The following is a 22,589-nucleotide window of genomic DNA, read 5'->3' on the forward strand; positions in this document are numbered from 1 at the left end:
GAGGTTGTATCTGCTAAAGTATCTGGTCTTTCCTCTCCATGCTACATGACTTCACTGACAGCCATGCTACATCATGGCACAGGGAGAACAACAGCTCCACCATCTGCACAATGACTGGGTGATGAATTCCTTTCAGTGAGGAAAATGCCATTGTTGTGTCTTGGGAGCCAGTGTGGTATAGTGGCTAAAGTGTTGGACTGGGAATCAGGAGATCTGGGTTCTAGTCCCCATTCAGCCATGGAAACCCACTGGGTGGCTTTGGGCCAGTCACAGACTCTCAGCCCAACCTACCTCACAGGGTTGTTGTTGTTGTGAGGATAAAATGGAGAGGAGGAAGAGGATTATGTATGCTGCTTTGGGTTCCTTGGAGGAAAAAAGGCAGGATATAAATGCAAAAATAAGTAAAATAAAATAAAAATAAGTTACCTCTCCCACCAGCTGCACCAGAATAACCAGATAAATGAAGGGGAAAAAAAGTGGTGAACAATATGTTGTAAAAATACAGCTAAATTAAGAAAGGGAAATGGTAGCACAAGGTACCTTACAGACATTTCATATCAGGAAATAAAAAAAAAGTTTCCAAATTGATGTGGAATATAATTTTTTTATTTGTATTGCTGCATGAGTCGCAGCATATCCAGGTACATGTGTTTTAGGGGATCAACACCCCAAATAAAATCAGCATGGTTCCATTCAGTTATATTCCTATAGAAAACTAAATTAGTGATTCGGGGGAGCAATTGCTCGATGTTCTTTTTGCCTGTGACAATGTCCATTCCACCACTCCATACAGCAGTTGGAACAGGCATGTCTTCTATTTTATAGGATGGAGGCTTGGTCTGTTGAAGAAAAGATGCAAAATAGGAAAAGAGGTTTCACTGATCAATTTGACAATTTTCCTTGTTTTTCAGACATTTCATCATACAAATTATCAGCTGAATGGCATCAGGGCCTAGATGCCATTCAACCAAGTTCTTCTCATTCATTCTTTTCATTTATCCACTGTAAAACATGAAACTCTCCCATGAACCAAAAATAATTGCATTTATTTTGACAACTTCACGAATGCTATAAAGCCCTGAGAAAGAACGCAACTGCGTTCGAAACGCGTAGGCACCTTGGCACTTTAATAAAACCTTTGCTAATATTTATGTTTGAAGATTACTTGGTTCCACCCTTGCCTTTGGCTATTTTTTACTCATCCTATATTTCTGTCAGAACTCTCTGAGCTTGGAGGGCTCTGTCATTTCCTAAGCCCTGCTGGGCTAGTGCTGGCAGGTCAGAACTGAGCGTTGAGTGGCATTTGCCATCTTCTCCATTGTTTTACCCATCTCGTTCCCATTGTTTGCAGTGGGGGATATTGTTTAGAACAGTTGTAACTGGTCTAAATGATGTCCCATGTTGGGAGCATAGTTGGGGTCTTGGGGGGGGGTGTTAGATCTTTTGGATCCAGAGTCTATCCTGCTCATCCCACACCATGCTCCCAATTCTATCCCCTTTCCAGGGGCATAGAGGATGGAGATACAAGATTGGATCTTCTCCTCTGATATTAGAGCTTTGTCTACAGCCTCAAACTTTCTCTAAATTCCTCCCAGCCCCTACATGGGGAAACATTCAGACCAGCCCTGAAGCTGGTCTAAATGATTCCACCATCCCATTGCAAGCAATGCTTATTTAAAAATGGAGGAAGAGCAACAAATGCCCCCCTCACTTCTGCTCTCCCAGGGACCATAGGACTGCCCTGAATGAGAAATTCAGTTCAGTTCATCTTCTGAACCAAACACGATGCAATCTGTGATCAAAGTCTGTACATTTCCAAGCTTGCAATGTGATCCGTAGATCCAAAAAGTTGTGTCCGCCATGCACACATTTGAAAAATACACATGGAGGGAAAATTGTACTTTTGGAAAATGTGCACAAATACACTAATTGATGGGAGAAGAACACATACATTTCAAAGATGCGGACAACTTCTGTGTATGTTTGGGAAAATGCACATGCAAGTATGCATAGATCTTCATGTGAAAAGGAAAAATAAAACAAAGGTCGAATGCAATTAGGGCTAAGTCTACACTACTGCTTTATAGCAGTATTGAAGTGTGCTTATAACTGTTGGGGCACAAGCCACATTCCATGTACCACTTTCATCCTGTCATATGCTGCTGTACACCACCCTGAGATCTTAATGATATAGGGCTGGATACAAATGTTTTAAATAAATAACAGAATTTGGAGGATGTTGGCAAGTTCAAGTTTTGCTGATTCACACATTCCTAAATCAAATACATATATATTTTTCAAAATGTTTGGATATCTTGCATCTCACTAGTTGAATTGTTAATTTACATCTTTGATTAAAGAAGTTTGAATCATTTCCACATGGGGCAGGAACAGTTACCTGGTGGAAGAAATGCACTCTTCCTTCCCACAAAGAGTGAATATTTATGTACAGCACCCTAGTTTAAAGAATGATTGGAAATGATTAAAACAATTATTGAGAATGATCATCATGGAAGTTGTACAAGGAACAGGTATAGGAACTAGGTATAAGTAGTTAAGTGAGACAAATATTAAGAGGGAAGGTATGTGACAGTTTTCAGAAGTAAAGAAACAATATATGGTAAAAAGTGTCAAAAAGCAAAGGCTGTTGCCCAGAGGAGAATTAATACCTATCATAAATATATAGAAGAACTTGCCATTTCAACAGATTCATTTTCATGCTTTGATTTGCTCTCAGTTCCCCAAGTTATGGAAAACTGATTACACAGCATTGATAGCAATAAGCTTTTAACAGCAGCCAAAACCACTCATTACATCCAACAAATTAATATCTGACAAATCACCATTATTATTCCCCCCACCCTTTCCTTACCATGTTGTACACCAATTGGTTCTTATGGCCATAGTTAAAATATTTAAATTCTTTTGATTTGAAAACCTAAAAAGATGGGAAAGAATTATGTGCAAATAGTAATTCGGTAAGTTTTCAAAAAGATAAATAACACCACACTTAAAAACCATAAAATACAAAAGGTGAAATAGAAATGGAAACTTAAATATTCACATGCATACATTAAGCACTAAAACACATGTGGGGGACCATTTTCATCTAAGGGCTGAATTTCAATCTGGAAAGGTCTGAGGGGGTCACATTCTATTTGTAGGTGGGACTAGCGATGGGACAAAAATCCACATGAGCCTTTGAGGGCAACAGATTTTCACCTCTTCAGTGCCGAAGGACAAAGGGGTGCAGGTCTGGGTGGAACTCAGTTAACGCAGTGGGGTAAAATATGCAATTTCCCTGAGACTGGGGAAATTGTGTATTTTCTCCCTCCTCTCTAGGCTGAGGAAATTGCCAAGGGGGCGGGGCTTTATTGGTGTGGGTGGAGGGAGGCAAAGCATGCCTATACTTAGCGTGACCATATGGAAAGGAGGACAGGGATCCTGTATCTTTAACAGTTGTTTGGAAAATGGAATTTCAGCAGGTGTCAATTGTATGCATGCAGCACCTGGTGAAATTCCCTCTTCATCACAACAGTTAAAACTGCAGGAGCTATACTAGAGTGACCAGATACAAAAGAGGGCAGGGCTCCTGCAGCTTTAACTGTTGTGATGAAGAGTAAATTTCACCAGGTGCTGCATGCATACAATTGACACCTGCTGAAATTCCCTTTTCTACACAACTGTTAAAGATGCAGGAGCCCTCTCCTCCTTTCCATATGGTCTCCCTAGATTTACACATCCCTCAGAAGTAAGCAGGACAAGCCTCTGCATGTCTACTCACATCTAAGCAGGACAAGCCTCAAGGGTAATGCATGACTGAAGCAGCAGGTTCCTCTACGGACCTTGCCCATTTGCTCTGGCAAGGAAATGAGGTTATGTGCAATTGCAGGTGATAGAAGATAATAGCTGTTCCCCACTGAGTATTGAGAATGGGAAGCTCTTGGGAGAAGGGACAGGCTTGGGGGAAAATCTGGCAGCCCAGAATGGGAACACTCGCAGGACATATCTGGCCCACAGGCTGGAGGTTACAGACAAAACCTACAGACAAATAGCAAATATTGATAGATACATATTGAATTGCAGGGGGGGAAATGATTAAACACTACCTGGGCCCAGTGGACTACTGTTTTCACAGAAGAAAAATCAGGATAGGTTCCAAGATATACATCTGCCCGACTCTAGAAAAGCAATAGACATGGGCATCGTTTTAGAATGTGCTTTTCTGACAGCAGTAAAGAAAGAAATGAATGAATGTAAGAGTTTATTATAGAAGCCACTGTCATGTTAATAGAGCCAATATAGTGTGTGTGTGTGTGTGTATGTGTGCATGCGTGTGCATGCATGCACATGTGTATCTTAGGGGTTGGAGGGTTAATTTGCATAACTGGCCATTGTGCACATTCAGTAAGTGTCATGGAGAATGTACACATAAGGTTGCATAACATTAGACAACAGGATGCACATGGTCTACAGACAGAAGCCAATGGCATATTTCTTGGAAAATATACATATTTACTGGATAATGTACAGAATGCAGTTGAGATATGTACATTTTATTATTATTATTTATTTATTTATTTATTTATATAGCACCATCAATGTACATAGTGCTGTACAGATTACACAGTAAATAGCAAGACCCTGCCGCATAGGCTTACAATCTAATAAAGTTGTAGTAAACAATAAGGAGGGAAAGAGAATGCAAACAGGCACAGGGAAGTGTAAACAGGCACTGGGTAGGGTGAAGCTAAACAGTATAGAGTCAGAACAAACTCAATATTTAAAAGCTACAGGGAACAGAAAAGTTTTTAGCTGAGTTTTAAAAGCTACCCGGAGAGAATGTACAAAATCCTATTGAAATATGCACATTCCACTAGGACTGTTGGAGATTATGTATATTGAACAAGAACTATGCAAAGTTCTTCTTCATGAAGCGTGGAGAATGTGCACAGTATCTGGTTGTTATGCACATTTACCATTCAATTCACATTACCCATAACATAAATAATAGAATTACAGGAGATTTGTATGCAAATACAGGGTTCTGAGCACAAATGGTTTTCATTCCTCATTGTGATGTACAATGTCCGATTCTCAGAGATTCACCTTCCCTTCCAGTACCCTGAGCCAAAGCTCATCCCACTGATCAGGGTATCTAATCATTAGGGGACTGTTATCTGGGATGGGGCTACAAGGGGGAAAAGGGCCATGCTTTTCTCTGGATCCTTCCCAGTGTATCTAGGATGTCAATATTGTATCACCATAAAGTAGGGCTGTGCACTGCCCCCCCCCCCCCGCTACCCACTTCAGAGGCTGATTTGGAGCTTCCAAATCTGGATCTGGATCAAGATTCAGATGTCCAAATTATTTAGACATCTGATGGGCCGGCCAGCACCCAGCTTTTCTGGGCGCCCACTAAAGCCATCCATCACACGAACCCCCCACCATGCAAGCCCCTCTGCCATGAGAGCCCACCCACTGTGTAAGACCCTCCCCCATGAGCACCTGCAGCCATCTGCACCTGTTCATGGGAGTCACCAATTTAAAAATGGCAACTCCCTTGAAGAAGCCTGGACATCTGTGGGCATTCACAGTGGGTCCGGGTAAGGGGCAGAGGGCTCTTACAGCAGAGGGCAAGCAGGAGCAGCTGCTCAGCTGGCATAGTCTTGGAAGCCCCTTACATCTTACCTGAATCCACCATGAGCACCTGCAGCTATATGTGCCTCTTCAAGGGAGTCACCTTGAAGAGGCTCCAGAAATTGCAGATCTTCCACCTTGCATAAATGGCAGCCATAAAGGCCCCATTTGCACAAGATTAAAGGCAGGAATGGATCATTCACGCTTTTAATCTTGCATACATGGGGCCTTTACAGACGCCATTTATGCAATCTGGGAAAGACACAATTTGTGGAGCTTCCATTGTTCTGCATAATGGAGGCTCTGGGAACTAGTATTTCTTACCTTGCATAAATAACGGCTGTAGAGGTCCCATTTACGCAAGGTAGAAGATATGCAGTTTCCAGAGCCTCCATTGTACATAACAATGGAAGCTCTAGACAATGGCGAACAGCTTCTTAGCCTTGTTGGGTGCAGCAGTAGCTTGGTGAGTGTCCACCAGAGCCAAACACAGAATAGGCCATCCATCCCTAAGTCCTAAGTCTCTTGCATTTTTCTTCTACATGATGTACAGCTCCCAATGGTGGGACACAAAAGGGAGCTCACTTGACAAAACTTAATACTTGGGCATGACTATACAGGTGTATGGTTAGGTTTTGGAGACACTGAAGGAATGGATGTAATTATTTCAGACGTAATAAAATATGATATAACTCTGGCAATGTGTTTGTTGTCATAATGAAATGATCACATAAATAGCGTGTGCCTACACTTGGAAGAAATATTTTATCATCCAATCTTACAAGGAAGTTTAAATTAGGTGAAACATCTAAAATTATATACTGGCTAAATCCTATCTTGTGAAATAATATATATGAATAAATCAACAATGTTGAAGAAATTAAAGAGATCTTTTAAAGAAATAATGTAATAATCATTTCATTAGATTCATTATAATGTAATAATCATTTCATTCGATTTTGGATCTAGAAATATGGGACATTTAATGTGTGTGTGTGTGTGTATGTTCGTGAGAGAAAGAGAGAGCAAACAAGAGTGTGCACACTTAAGAATATGTAGACTTATTCTATTTGAAGGAGATTACAAATGAGCACAATCTAATGTGGGAAATGAGATGAGACATTGGAGAACCTGGACAGTTTAAAATGGTTTTAACTGTTTATGTTGTTTTAATCTTTTTGTGTTAATTTTTTTAGACTGCTTTATCATGTTGTATTTTTTGTAATGTTGGTGTATTTTTATGAATTGTTGTAAACTGCCCAGAGATCTTCGGCTATGGTATAGTATAGAAATGAAATAAATAAATAAATAAAAAAGAAGAAGAATCCATATAGTTTTATTTAGCTAAAAACAAAATTAAATCATAGAATTCACTTACCATGTTTAGGTTTCCATCATTAAAACCTGCACCAAGGGAAATTACTTGGAGACAAAGCTTGTCTATTCCTTGATGGCTACACAACTCGGCATTCATTTTTTTTATCTTGTTACTAAAAAACTGGAGTTCTTTATTGCCCCATATATACTGCAAAACAAGAATACATAAATCAATTTGAATCTCTTTGGACCATGTCTAAATAATGGATCCTTATCATAGGGTGACCAGATGCACCAGGAAAAACCAGAGACCTCTGGAAAAACAGAGGTCTCCAGGGCAACTGGGACTGGCCCCCAATTCACCAGAGAAAAGGGCTGGAAGATGCATTCCCAGACTCCTCATACTGGAGGACAAAGGAAGCCATGGGCTAAGAGAAGATGACTACCCCCTTCCTTTCTTCAATTATTTATTTATTTATTTATTTATTACATTTTTATACCTCCCAATAGCCGAAGCTCTCTGGGTGGTTCACTAAAATTAATAATAATATTAAAACAACATTGAGCAATATTTAAATTGGATTTTCAGTTGCACTCAAAATTCTCCACCCTGTTTGTGAACAAAGAAAGTGGGGGGTGAAGAATGAAATTTTCCAACAATTCAGTGAGAGCCTGAAAATGTACTTTTTCAGCAAATTGAACAGAAAATCCCTTCTCTTTGGAACTCCCTGCCCCTGGAGGTCAGGCAGACACCAATACTAGGCTGCTTCCGGCGCCTCCAGAAAAAATACCCCTCTTATTTTTAGAAGCCTTCCTCAACTGACTAGCCATTGTTTTTACTGGTCCTTTGTTTTAAATTGAACAATTTTAAAAAGCTTTTTTAATTGTCTTCCTGTTTGCTGTTTATACTTATGTGCACCGCTCCAGAATCTACTTTAGATATGGAGCAGTATATAAATAATGTAAATAAATAAATAATAAATAAAAATTCGTTTCTGAGAAATGTCAGCCCAGCTTATCATGGTATATATTTTCATGGACTAGAGAGTCTACTTCATGCTTCTGAGAAGTGGGCTATAGTCTGCAAAGAAGTATGCCACAGAATAGCCCCATTCAAAAGACACCTTAAACCACGGCTTTAACCATGGTGGTTAAGCCAAAAAGACAGGCTGTGTTCAGAAGACACCTTAAACCATGGCTTTAACCTTGGTGAATAAGGCAAAAAGTGTCTTCTGAATGGGAGTTATATCTGCTAGTCCTTAAGCATAGCAAAAGGCTGTGCTATGATAACGCATGTGACCCTTAATTTGCCAGACTCCACTTGCCATGACCCACTGAATCCACTGATAACAAAGGTTTAGGAGGGTGGCTTGACTTGTTGGAAACACTGGCCAGCATTTCTTTTCAGAAAAGAAGATTAAGGTTCCAGCTAAGAAACCTTTTCCCATTAAGATGTGTTAATTTGTAATGTTGAGGCTCAAGTCTTCCTCAACCCTGAGATGCCACCCCTAGAGCAAATTGAACCATCTCTGCTGCCCTTGCCTCTATCAATTAAGACAAAAAGGTGCAAGCGATGGGCACTATGTGGTCCATGTCAAGAAGCCCTGAAGCATCTTAATGTGTGTCAAAGTGAATACACACTTTGGGGGAAAAGGAAAAGGAAAAAAAGAAAAAGAAAACAGTTGAATGTCAAGGAGAAAACCTTTTAATTTAATAAAGATTTCTCTACCCCACCCCCAATTATTTACAAAATGAATGATTGCCCATCACTAAACACACATAAGAAAAAGATATGAGAAATACCTACTTTTATTAATCCATCAGGAAGTGACAAAAGCAATTTCTGGGCCCCCTTGGTGTCCGCAAGTGTGTAGGGAGGAGCCAAGGCCATGAAGAGCTTGATTTTTTCAGCAAGCTGTGGCATGGCTGAAAAAGCAATAAAACCTGCAGAGGAGAAACAATTTCAAAATCCGCCAGCTGCAAAACATTATTATATTACATTATTATGAGTCCTGAAAGTGCACATTCCCCCCCCCCACTGTGTGGGGGAAAGGGTGCAATGTCAGAAGCCAGGTCATGGGTTTGGGTCATGCCTGCTCCGGGAGTGTCCAACTGGGTCTGTGAGGGCCAGACATGGGGGGGGGGCACTGCCGTCACGGACTCAGTCTTACACTCGCAACTTCCCTAATTATATCTTTAGGACCTTCTTGATGCATTTGGCTATATACTTTTGAAAAGGAATACTATATTTGATAGCCCCTGGTCTAGTAACTTTGAACTGAGTATGTTCTGAGTCGGGATGGATAGACTCACCCTAGTCTACCTCATAAAATGGCCATTTATGCAAGTTTATGGTCTTTATTTGCATAAAAGGCCAATTACGTAAAAGAATAAGCCACCATTTTTACACAAAATGGTGGATTGCTGAGGGAACGGGCAACCATGCACCGCTCACTGGTCAATTGTAGATCAGCTGGTGCTTCGTGCCCTGCACTGAACAGGTTCAGGCAGATGGCACGGTCCATGGACTCCAGTCCAGGGGGCTGAGTGAGTGGGTCTCTGTCAGACTCCCCCCTGATATCTGCAACATCCCTCAGCCTGAATAATGAGGTTCTGATTCTGAGATGTCTTCTGAAAGAAACATACAAAAACTCTACTTTTTTGGTCTTCGAACTTTGTTTCCATATTCTAACATTGGACCTCAATAGCCAGTGTTTGGCAAAGTCAAGAAGAACATAATGATGAAATACATTCCACACTATTTATTTATTGCAATTATATACCACCCCACAGTCAAAGCTCTCTGGGCGGATTACAAAACCAATCAACTTACCAATTGCACTACCTTGGGAGTGGCCAACATAATATAATCCATCTTGTTGAGTCTTTTGTAGGATAAAGTTAATGGCTGCTGGAATATCATACATTCCCATTTCATGAAAACTGTAACATATACACATACACAGTGGAGTTGAAATTAATCCAGACAATACTTGAATACAATATAGATTGTGCAGTATAAAGGCATGATGATCATGCCGTTTGGATAAGGTTGCAAGTTTATTCTTCTGTGCAAACAGTTCAGAAATAAAGGGAAATTTTATTATTATCATATTCATTTCAATATGTATCCCTTACTTAATCTTACTCCGTTAGCTTTCAGCATGTCATGCTGCAAAGTAGTGGTAGCATTTTTAACTTTTTCATTATCAAATAAAAACGATTGTTCACTATTAAAATTCAACATTCAAAATTCCCCTTATTCCACTCTCAGCTCTAAAACTGACTTAAGAAATACAATGTGGGAAAAGGGAATAATGCTTAGAATTAGGACTGATGATGTACTGATTACATATCATGAAGATATTAAGAATTATTTGTTTACTGTTATTATAAGGAAATATACTTTTAAATATACTAATAATGAAAAAATAAGGAATGTTTATCTAGAATAAATGACCTATGGATTTTCCATGACTCATAGGAATTTACAGTGCAATCCTAAATAGGTCAATGTGTATAGGTTTGCAGCATTAATCAGCTAAAACAGTTTGGAACAGCAACAAAATGTTGCAGTGTTGAGAGGCGGGTAATAAATAAATGAATTGTTGTTCAGGGTTACAGCCGATCAGCTAAATCTGCACCCACTGAGCATGTTCAGTCTTCATTAGGCTGTTTTGGTGACACAAATAAGGTAACTCTACTTCTATACAGCTACAACACCCATCTATCCAAGATACAGGACAAGGTAACCCTTGAATTCACCTGAAATCCCAAAATTCTTCTTGGTCAATTGAAAGGGTCTGGTGTCTTCTTGACCAGGAGGTCCCTCTGTTGTTTATCATCCAGACATCATAGCCTGCATCTGCTAGAACAAATCCCAGGCTATTGTTGGGAAGATTTGCAATCCAGCACCTACCCTCAAAGACCAAACCTGGTACCAGTAACACCACTGGTCTAGCTCCTGGAAAAGAAAGAAAATGAACATTATATATTTTTGGGTTTTTTTGTCATTTTGCCTCTTGACCTTTCACCCCACCGATTGGAGCATCAAAAAATCCTACTCTGGTGTTGGTAATCCCTAGGTTGGATGCAAGCCTACTTCTACATTTATAGGAGAACTTCATTTTCTCCCTTAAGTCAAGAATGATTGCTTGTTGCAAAGTGATTTTTCAGATCTACTACTTCTCTTTGTACTACTTCACAACATCAAGAAACCAGTGGAGGCTGGTGGCTCTAATGTCAGTGAGGCGATGAATCTGCTCCAGGTTTCAGTCAGAACCAGTCAGAGCCCTGAAGCACTCCTTCAGATAGCTCCTTTAGAGAACTCTGACTGGTTCTGACTGATATACAGAGTGGATTCACTAGCCACCAGCATCCACTGCAAGAAACACACTCTGAAATATATTGCCAATGCATATACAATTAAGATTAGGTTTTTCTATGCTCAGGTGATCCCAGCATACCCACACATTGTGCAGTGGTGCAAGAATTAATAATATGCATATAACTCTAAACTCAGCAATCTTATTTTTCTCAATTTCTCTCTTAATTGTCTAGGAAGAAGGAGCAGAAAATATGGCCACTTCTGGAGAAAATTGTAGCCTTTCTCTAGTTACCTGGCCTCCCCCAGACATTTTCCTTCACCTGCTCATCCCATCTAGTTCTCATTCTCCGTCATAAACATACATCTTCCCTGCACTACCTGCTGGCCAGGAAGAGTGTAAGTGTATGCCAGCAGGCCTCTTTACCTTGTCTTAGAAATTAGGGGAGAGATAATACTATCCTCAAAGACAGGAACAGCCCAAGACATTTTACTGCCTGAGGCACAACAGCAAATTATGCCCTCTCCCCTCTTCCCCTGACTCGAGACACAGCCAATAATACCAAAAGCCAGTCCCACCATTTTGGCAGTTGAAGCTAATCGACAAATGCTTACTATGGTATAATAAATTTGTTTGTCTTCAAGATGCCACTAGTCACTTTGTGGTAGGGCTGTGCATGGTCCCCCTGATTTGCCTCGGAGGCCGGTTCGGAGCCCCCAAAACAGCCCCGATTTGAATCGGGGTGCTTTGAGGGTTGCCTGTCTCGCTTCAGTACCGAAACGAGATTCGGGGCCCCCGAGGTAATTTGGCCTTGCAAGTCCCTGGGTACCGGCTGCGCAGCCGGCACCCAGAAAAGCCAGCTCTACTCAAAGTGTTAAACAAAACACCAGCATTACATCACAGAAATACCTGATTTCTCAGGACTGTGCATTCCATAAGGAATTCTGTTTGCCTGAAGGTAATAGCCATCAGCTGTAAGAATCTCGTATTCTTCATATGGGTATCCCCAATGTTGAATGATTTCATTCTGCAAGAAACAATAATGCATTTGGCCCAAATAAAAATAAGTGGATCAAAAATATTGTTAAGTAAACATTATTAGTCCTAAGCTCCCATAATGTAATAGACAATGCATTTAAATGTTTTTAGCACTCTCTAATATGGCCTTTCTTTCAAAAGCTCTCTTGCATTTTGAGAGCTGGTGTGCTTTGTGTCAAGAAATACGAACTAGGCGTGTTGTGGAAATGGCCAAAGCTTTTGGCGCTACAGATTTAGGGCAATGTGACACTAAATATACAACCCACTGCACATACTCTGACTCAATCTGAATCCAAACTACAGGTGATTAAGTCAACTGAAAGCTTTTCAAAAATTCAAGGGTAAGATTTATTGTGAAACACAGTGATGTTTGTTTGCTTGTTTTTTAAAAATACATTTTTAAAATAAAATAAAATTCCAAGACAAAATCAACCGAAAGAATGAAAAATAAAATAAAAGAAGTAAATATAAATAAAAAGAAATACACTGAATTTAAATCAACTTATTGTGAGAGGGTGGTATATTTAACTTCTATTCATATCTTTCGCTTTGCTTTACAGATGAAAATATATGTGGTCCTTGGGCTGTTTAGAGGTTTTCTTTATAGTTCTTCTCTATATCAAACTTAAATTTAGTCTCTTTCCATAATATGAGGAAAGGCTTTGACATATATACTGCTGTGTATATATCTCCAGAATAAAATGCTACCATGTTTTACTTTGCCTTTAGCTAATTTTAGTTGGTATGTCAATTTTTCTGCCACGACTATTTACCATAATTCCGTATACTATGATTTCAACGTTAGAAGTTCTGCAGTTTTCTAATTTTTTGGCTATGAGCCTTCAGGCCACTACCAGTGGTTTTTTAAAGTATGTGCTGCCATCATCCCTCCCCAGACAGTGGCCCCGTTCAGAAGACACCTTAAACCACAGCTTTAGCCATGGTGGTTAAACTAGGATGCCAGGTCTTGTTCAGAAGATACCTTAAACCATGGTTTAAAAGCCTTATTCACCATAGTTAAAACCATGGTTTAAGGTGTCTTCTGAACATGGCCTGGTATTCTAGCTTAACCACCATGGTTAAAGCCATGGTTTAAGGTGACTTCTGAATGGGGCCTGTATGGCTTCTTTTCTCCTGATGCATGTGGAGAAGAGGGTTGCCCCTGCTCAATGCTGAGCAGCAGACTGTCACTACCATCCAATGCTTGAATGCCATGCTCCAAACCTCCCTCCTGACCTTTTCCATTTTTGCTAACTCATAGCGAGGAGCAAGGCTTGGGCATTCAGTAGTGCTCCTTCACTGTTCAGTTCAAATCCTTGAACTAAAATCAAATCAAATCCCTGGGAGTTAGTATGAAAAGTTTACCAATGTCTGCCCAGATAGAATACATGCTGCTTAAACTCCTACCACAAATCAGGCCCTTTCTACACCATACAGGTGTAGAGGGATGGAGAGGGGGGCGATCCCAGACTTATCTCCTTCCAGGATCGTCCCACATGTCCAAATGGCCAGCACAACATCTGGAATGGGAGGAGAGATGTCACGCGAGTCGAGGTAGACATCTTTTTAAAAAGCTACAGGAGCTGGAGTGCGCTCCTGCACTCTAGCAAAAGGTAAGTGAAAAAAACACCACTCCCGCTCCCCCATCCCCCCCCATTCCTCCCGGCCCGGCTCCTTCACTCTACTGATCTCCGCTACTTGCAGGGAAGAGGGAAGAAGCTGGGATGGGCACCCACACACCTCCCACAGTCTCGGGATGATCCTGAGACTGCGGGAAAAATCAGGTTTCCCCAGGGATTATTTCTCCCTGGGAAAACCCATGCTCATCCCCCCCTCTGCCCCTGGGAGTCTCTGTACATCATTTGGACACACAGCTCGGCTGTGACCAGCCCGGATTTTCAGCCTCAGTCTCCTCTAGGCCTTGTTTAACACGTTGTGGCCTTGCAGCTTTTGCCAAATTAAAACACTGAAAAGTAGAGATGCCCTGTTACTCTGCTGTCCTTGACCATGTATCAAATAGTATAGTGTAGAATATATTGGGGGGAAATACTTGAAGCAGACACACATCTCTCTCTCTCTCTGTTTCCCTCCCTCCGATGTCTGCTGAAATCCTTTTGAAATCATGGATCATGGCGGAGATAGCCAGCATGATCCCAACTTTCAAAGGCTTCCCCTTATAGTTGCTTGGTAGACTGGGAGAAACATGATCTATAAAGGGATGAAGGCATGTATTGCAGCCATTAAATGGATGTTGATTTCAGTTGGTTCACATAGCAGCAATAGTGGTTTTGGTTCACAGCTGATTTAATATGGACTGCAAGGCTTGTATGCAATGTTAGTCCTACTTAGAGTAGACCCACTGAATGATTTTAGTCTACCATTAAATACAACTCCAATATTCATTTTTTCCAAGTCCAACAAACAGCCAAGAGAAAAACATGCCGTGGTGTTGTGAGGTAAAATGTGTGATGAATTAGGCACAACACTGGCTCACCTCCAAGGCAGACAAAAGTATATTAGCTTGGGATACAGCTTCCTGTATTACTTGTTTGACTAACTTTAACAGCTAAATTTAGCCATGGCCAAGTGCTTGCCATTAAGCAACTCTGGAAAGGAGGTAAACACTTTCAAATGAGTTAATTGTCTAGGGCTATCCAGGAAGGAATTGTGTTCCTATTGTTCCTGCATGTTACAAAGAAACTGGTTGAAAATGAAATGGAATTTTTGCCCCTCCCTCCCCAGCATAATCACCGTTTCCAAATGCATCTGAATGAACAACTTACGATAGTCATGAATCCTTGAGGATTCAAATGTCTCTTGCTTGTGAATTCTTCTGAATGTGTAGCCTGCTGGATTAAGCATGCCACTGCCATAAAAAGCCGCATCGTAGACCTTGTAAAAAGAATGCCAGTCATTTCAAACAGTAAGTTTGACCTCTGAAAATGTCAGTCTTTGGGATGGGAGAAAAATATGGAACAGAGTGTTGGGAAAACAGGATTAGGCAGTGAAAAATGCTATGAGGAGATTGACTGCAGGCTGCAATATGAAGGACATTTTCAGGCAATTTTTTTTTAAAAAAAAGCCCAACAGGTTGAAAATCATATTTGTTTCACTAGGGTTAGATGTGCTTAGATCACATCAATCCTGCCCCACAATAAGCTTCATTCTAGTTTGTAGGGATGTTTAGGACTGGAATACAAGATTAGTATTTGCAGAGAATATAGGTAATAAAGGCAGTAACAAAATAGTATCAAAAAGTATTAGAAAATAGCAATTCATGCTCATGCTTATGGTGCTGCTATTAATTAGGATGCCAGGTTCAGACATTAGGACAGCTAATTTACCTGTCAGAGATGAATGAATAATATAATTTTCCCCAAAGTGTAGGGATATGGATTTCCCAGGTGAAGATTTCCATTTATGCAGCTCTTATACACTGTAATCTTAAGGATCCTATAGAACTGTCCAGTCTCTGTTCTGATACTTGCCTATGTTTTCTTCCACTGGGTGTAGTTTTTTCACTAAAATTCCACCGCTGGGAGGAAGTTAATGAAAGAAGGGAAAACCTCCATTGACTACTTGGGGGGTGGGAGGAATCTTGCAAGAGGAAGATTGAAACCCTTCCTCCATGATGGTCCTGAATCAAATGCATGCTTACACAATGGTAAAAAAAACCCCAAAACTTATGGATAATTAAATTATGAGCAGTTCGCTGTATTATTATTATTGTTATTATTTACATTTGTATACCGCCCCATAGCCAGGCTCTCTAGGTGGTTTACATAGGATAAAAACACTTAAAAACAATACACTAAAAATTTTAAACACAAAAGCATACAATTTAAACCCACAAAAACATGGCCCAGAGATTGAGTGAGTGTTTGGAGGGTAGGAAGATATTTATTCCCTTTAAAGTCAAATGAAAGGTATGACCTGTACAAGTAACCATCACAGTAACTAGGATCATTTATGTTGATTAGTCTTCCTTACTACTTTATTTACCTTTCCTCGTGTCAATTTCAGCTGTGTCAGATTTCCAGTGGAGCCAGCCAGAAGCATTGATAGCTTCTGTGTGGTTCTAGTGTGGTGAGGATGTGCCTGGGAAACCCGGACACAGGGAGGGGCTGTCACTATTTCAGGGGCTTGGGGCAGAAGGAGATCTGGCAGGAGGAGGGGGTTGGGACATCAAAGTAAAATGGGGCACAGATGTCCTTACACTGTTCTCCTTCTACCCCCCCCCCCCCCGCCCAGCTCTCATGTACCTGGTAGCTCATCCACTGAGCCCTCCTCTCTCATGGTGCTGTTATTTAACGCCAGGTCAGTCTGCAATAAGACTGCACTTGTTCTCTTCATGGATGAGAAGTCTGACTTGGCATGTGTTACTGAGGTTCCATGAATTACAGCGACTCCCCCTCCCGCCCCCCCCCGCCGACCCTCCAATTTATGTTGGTGCTACATCCAGGTGGGCAGGGCTGAGTCAGATTAACCCCACCCAGCTTACCCACCAAGTCTCAATAGCAACCGCTTCCTCTTTCTTCTCTGTTTAAACAAATGAAACAAGTCTTGGGTTAATCTGAATATTTAGGATACTTCTTTAACAAAATTGCAGTTTTATTTAAACTGTATCTTAAACTACAGTCCGTAGTCTTTTGTCTTTCGTATTTCTTTGCTGACAAATTTAAAATGTGTCTTCAGGCTTACCACTGCCAGTTAAGTACTTTTGTATTATTAATTGATACAAACTCTCTCACACACACACACTCACACACCAGCTACTTACTGTATGGGCTAAATAAGGGCTCCCTCAGGTTTCCTGGGCCTTGGAGAGCTTGGTGTCTTCAGGTCCCGCCCCAGATTAAGGTAGGTGGCTGCGCTCCAGAATCTCTGCCTGAAGGCCTCACCACCACTGGTGCACTAATTGAACTCACCACCTTCAGAGGCTGGGTGAGTTCTTCAGGGAGAGCTACTCTGCAGATCATAGCAACAGCATCCTTCCCACTTTTCCTTCTTCCAACTGCCAACTCCTCCCCCACCCATTAAATAAATTGTTCACACGTTTTCATTCAAATTAGTTGAGTTCTGATCCTGTGTTGGCATTTCCTGTCCTACTGCAGCGTCAAGCGCAGCCAGGGATTTTTTTTAAAAGGTAAACATTGATTGAATATACAGTAATAAAGGACTTTTTTTCATTCATCAAACAAACGAAATAAATGAAAACTGAAGTAAACTTTTTTTTAATTAACAAGTAATCTGTACTTTAAAAATACACATTTTAAAATGGAGGCTCGGAATACTATTTTTTTGCTGTAGTGATAACCAGGCATATATAAATATACAGTCAATTTTCACCATCTTTAAATTTAATCAGATAACGACCTAATCCAAACTTACTAAAACAGATTCACATTTAAAACAGATTCTATCATATTAACAATAATGGGTGTCATCTTAAGTTCCAGCACCATACAGAGAATACACCATACATCAAATGCCCTAATAATGATTTTAAAAGATTGCCCTGTGTGCTGCTGAGCAAAGAATTTGGAATGAGGTCTGGGAGAGAGACTTCTGGGGTGAATACAGTGAGGATGAGGGGTGGCTGCAGGCCTAGCATAAGAGAGGGCTGGCTGGCAAGATTTGGAGAACTTGGGGGAATGTAGGAGATCTGGAACTAGGAACGTAGGATGGGAAACCGTCACAAGGGCACATCAGCCTTCTTTACTGATCAATTGTAAGCTGCTCCGGGAGCCTTTTAGGCTGAGGTGCGGGATAAAAATACTCTAAATAAAATAAGGGCAGAAGAAGAGGATTGGCGTGGGGGGAGCCCCGGGGGAAAGAAGAGAGAGAAATGCCCCTATGAGTGAGGTAGAAGAGGGAGAGAGGGTGCAGACAGGAGAGGTATGAGTGTCCCGGAGGGGAGAGGAAACAGAGGTGATGTTTAGCCTTGAGGAGAAGCCTGAGGGGAGACATGATAACACTCCTCAAATACTTGAAAGATTGACATACACAGGAGGGCCAGGATCTCTTCTCGATCATCCCAGAGTGCAGGACACGGAATAATGGGCTCAAGTTACAGGAAGTTAGATTCCGGCTGGACATCAGGAAAAACTTCCTGACTGTTAGAGCAGTATGACAATAGAACCAGTTACCTAGGAAGGTTGTGGGCTCTCCCACACTAAAAGCATTCAAGAGGCAGCTGGACAGCCCCCTGTCAGAGATGCTTTAAGGTGGATTCCTGCATTGAGCAGGGGGTTGGACTTGATGGCCTTATAGACCCCTTCCAACTCTATTATTCTATGATTCTATGAAAACAGTAGTGTAGATCCTGCCTGAGACACCTGGGCCCTGTCACCTAGGAAACCCAATGCATGTTGTTCAGTATCTAAATTATAGGCAGCTCTTGCCAGGGCTGGCCCAAAACATTTTGCTGCCCAAAGCGGAATAGCAAATGACATGACCCCCACCCCACCCCGAACTCACAGTGCAAAGCCAGTAAAGTCATCTTGGCACTTGAGGCCAGTTGACAACAGCTTATTATGCCATAATAAAGTTGTGAGTCTTCTAGATCTCACAGGATACTTTATGGCTTTTGAACACAAAAGAAGAAGAGGACTATACCACAACCTGGCCTTGTGGGTCATGTAACCAGCAAGTACAGTCCAGAAAGGAAATCCAGACACAATTCAAGCCAAACCGCACTACATACCCACATACTGTATTATTTTGTCCCAGTCCAAACATTGGTGCTCATATCCCTTTTTGCTGCAATGTCACTTCTGCCCCCTTGACCCAGATAAGGAGCCTGGGCAGCTTGGAAGAAGCAACAGGTAAAGAAGGCCTATGGCACTCCATTGAACATGTCAACAGCCAGTCCACCCACTCCTCCCCTTGCCAGGAGCCACGCTGCCTTTAATGGCAAAGTATAGTAATTGCCTGGGCATCTCTCTCTGCATAATCAGGTAGTAGCTTACAATGGTGTTAAGCAATTTTAGAAACCAGATGAAATAGTCTTATAGGGCTCTTTATGTCTTAAAATGCATTGCTTCAGTTCAAGTGGCAGATATATCTTCCACACTGACAGCTGCTACATTCCTGATACTAAAGCAATAGTATATATATGATTCAACACATGTGAGGAGTTTCATGTTTTAAACTCATTTAGAAAGAAAAAAACTCCTACAATTCTCAGCATACCCCAGCCAGCCATACTGGCTAGGGGATTCTAGGAGTTGAAGGACATTTTTCTGTCTAAACATGCATAAAATTGTGCCTTTAACTTATCATGTCACACTAACATGAATACAGGAATCAAATAGGATTTCCTTCTTCGGTGGGACACACTTACTTAGGAGTAAGTACCATTGTGTTATAGGAAAGGATAATATATTTTTAATTAAAATTTAAAAATAACTATCACCTGGAGCAGAGTTTTCCTATGGAAGACGTGGCTGGTTCACTGTTGTAATTATTTGATTGGGACTGAAGTAGAGGGGCACTAATTTTACTGTACTTATCGTCTTTAAATATTAGGGATGTGCTCCGCTTCTAATCGGACCGGAGAAGCAGTAGCGGAGCGGGGGGCTTCACCTGCCCTTAAGGCGGAGGCGAAGAGGATTGGGGGGCCAGCGGAGCGTGGCGAAGAGGATCGAGGTGAAGGCGGATCCTTCGCCTCGATCCGGAGCTCTGCTGGAAAGGTAAGTGGGGTTTACCAGGCCCTGCCGCTGTCGCCCATGCGGCAACGGCAGCAGGGCCCGGTAACGCCCCCCGCCCTCCTCTCCCTTACCTGCCTCCGTCCGCGGTCCATCAGCGTCTCCAATTGAGCCCGTAGTTCCAGCAGGAAGTCTGGGCCGCACTTGCGGCCCAGACTTCCTGGTGGAACCGCGGGCTCAATTAAAGACGGCGACGGACCGCGGACGGAGGCAGGTAAGGCCCCCCTCCTCCTTACCGGGCTCTGCTGCCGTCGCCGCATGGGCGGCGATGGCGGCAGGGCCCGGTAACCCCCCTATGGGGGGGGACCGGAGCTCCGATCCGGATCCGGAGCTCCAAGCGGAGCGGAGTGGGCACAGGCGGAGTGGGGGCAGGGCGGAGCGGGCCGATCCGAAAATGGCGGATCTTAAAGTGAAGCGGTGGGGGGTCCGTGCACACCCCTATTAAATATGATTATATATCCCACAGTTACCTTGCTATTCTATTTCTACACTTCTTTTTCTCCTGTCTTTTCTTCATCCTCTCTTCATTTTCAGGCTGCATCCGATGCACATTTACCTCAGAGTAAGTTTGATTGATCTCAGTGGGGCTTACTTCTGAGTAGACATACATAGGATTGTGCTGCAGCTCTGTTTTAAAGTGACACAAGATACACACATACCATGTTTACCAAAAGAACGGATTGAAAAAAGGGGGATACCCTAAAATAAGCAAGGGAAGATAGGAATTGTTTTAGCAAGCACTCTGAAAAAGGTGCTGCTAAATGAACCCTCCTGAGCCAGGAGGTCCTGGGGGGGCATTGCAGTTCTCCCCCCTTCCCCCTTTCTTTTCTCTTGCTGGAGTCCAGACTGGGATGGGGGGGGGCAGCGATGAGGAGAGAAGGCATGTAAACATACAGCTTCTCTCTCTCCCTCTCTCTCCCAAATGTTACAGTACCTGTAGGGGACGCTGTAAAAGCCGGAACGGAACGGAACAGGCCGGAACGGCCCCATTATATTAAAAAAACCATACCAAAAACAGTGGCATGTGTTAGCAACACTTGGGAACAATATTTTAGGACTAAAACCATGCCAATATTATATCACTATTAACCCCAGAACTCCCAAAACAACGTCCGGAACAGAATGGGATGGCCGGAACGGCCACTACTGAATGAGCGATATCAACCAAACTCACCAGTCATGCATAACTCCATGGCAGGGATGCAATAAGCCACAAAAAGTGCAAAGAAACTGCGTTCCGATAACCGTTCCGCGCACAGCGCATATTGCGCAAAACGGGCAAGGACAGCAGCTTCCAAGTGAAGTATGTTAATCAAACTCACCAGACACACATTACTAGGTGAGCCTGATGTAATAAGCTCCAAAAATTGCCCCGAAACCACGTTCAGATACCCGTTCCGGGCAAAAACGCGTATGGCGCAAAATGGGCCGTAACGGCAGCTTCCCAATGAGGTATGTCAACCAAACTCATCAGACGCAGATAACTAGGAGGGGCAAATATAGAAAGCTCCAAAAGTTGCCTCGAAACCACGTTCAGGTACCAGTTCCGGGCAAAAATGAGTATTGCGCAAAAGGGCTGTAACAGCAACTTCCCAATGAGATAATTGTACCAAACTCACCAGACACACATTACTAGGTGAGCCTGATGTAATAAGCTTCAAAAATTGCCCCCAAACCACGTTCAGATACCTGTTCCGGGCAAAATGGCGTATTGCGCAAAATGGGCCGTAACGGCAGCTTCCCAATGAGATAAGTGAACCAAACTCATCAGACGCACATAACTCGGTGAGCCTGATGTAATAAGCTCCAAAAATTGCCTCCAAACCACGTTCAGATACCTGTTTCCAGCAAAATGGCATATTGCGCAAAACAGGCCGTAACGGCAGCTTCCCAATAAGATAAGTGAACCAAACTCACGAGATGCACATAACTAGGTGGGACAAATAGAGAAAGCTCCAAAAGTTGCCCCGAAACCACGTTCAGATACCCGTTCCGGGCAAATGTCTGTGTTGCGCAAAACAGGCCGTAAAAGCAGCTTCCCAATGAGATAAGTGAACCAAACACACCAGATGCACATAACTAGGTGGGATAAATAGAGAAAGCTCCAAAAGTTGCCGCGAAACCACGTTCAGATACCCGTTCCGGGCAAAAACGCGTATTGCGCAAAATGGGCCGTAACAACAGCTTCCCAATGAGATAAGTGAACCAAACTCACCAGATGCACATGACAAGGTGGGACACATATAAAAAGCTGCAAAAGTTGCCCCGAAACCACGTTCAGATACCCGTTCCGGGCAAAAACGCGTATTGTGCAAAATGGGCCGTAACTGCAGCTTCCCAATGAGATAAGTGAACCAAACTCACCAGATGCACATGACAAGGTGGGACACATATAAAAAGCTGCAAAAGTTGCCCCGAAACCACGTCCAGATACCCGTTCCGGGCAAAAACGCGTGTTGCGCAAAGTGGGCCTTAATGATAACTTACCAATTAGGTAAGTCAAACAAACTCACCAGATACACATTACTAGGTGGGACACATATAAAAAGCTGCAAAAGTT

General features: G+C 42.2%; 1 protein-coding gene across 3 annotated transcripts; it reads right to left on the reverse strand.

Annotated features, from left to right (window-relative positions):
- Window positions 1–605: 605 nt before the first annotated feature.
- LOC134402958 (lipase member M-like) lies at window positions 606–15,205 on the reverse strand. 3 transcript variants are annotated; one of them, XM_063132921.1, is made up of 9 exons: window positions 15,104–15,205; window positions 12,192–12,309; window positions 10,723–10,921; window positions 9,791–9,900; window positions 8,765–8,901; window positions 7,019–7,165; window positions 4,110–4,181; window positions 2,873–2,938; window positions 606–839 (listed from the first exon to the last, which is right to left on the reverse strand). In XM_063132921.1, the coding sequence occupies exons 1-9, from the start codon at window positions 15,203–15,205 to the stop codon at window positions 606–608; spliced, it is 1,185 nt and encodes a 394-aa protein (XP_062988991.1). The 3 variants fall into 3 exon arrangements, with proteins under 3 accessions (XP_062988991.1, XP_062988992.1, XP_062988993.1); XM_063132922.1 differs by having other exon boundaries at window positions 9,803–9,900; window positions 15,104–15,146; XM_063132923.1 differs by lacking the exon at window positions 4,110–4,181 and having other exon boundaries at window positions 15,104–15,146.
- Between the last annotated feature and the right edge of the window lie 7,384 nt (window positions 15,206–22,589).

This window comes from Elgaria multicarinata, chromosome 8, assembly GCF_023053635.1.
Source record: "Elgaria multicarinata webbii isolate HBS135686 ecotype San Diego chromosome 8, rElgMul1.1.pri, whole genome shotgun sequence".
Classification (NCBI taxonomy): Eukaryota; Metazoa; Chordata; class Lepidosauria; order Squamata; family Anguidae; genus Elgaria; species Elgaria multicarinata.

Excerpts from the sequence above, each read along its gene's own strand:
- LOC134402958 (XM_063132921.1), bottom strand. The coding sequence starts at position 15,205 with ATGCGGCTTTTTATGGCAGTGGCATGCTTAATCCAGCAGGCTACACAT. Across the intron at positions 4,182-7,018 it reads ATGATGGAAACCTAAACATG|AGTCGGGCAGATGTATATCT; the intron begins GTAAGTGAATTC and ends TTGCTTTTCTAG. Across the intron at positions 2,939-4,109 it reads CAGTAGTCCACTGGGCCCAG|GTTTTCAAATCAAAAGAATT; the intron begins GTAGTGTTTAAT and ends CCATCTTTTTAG.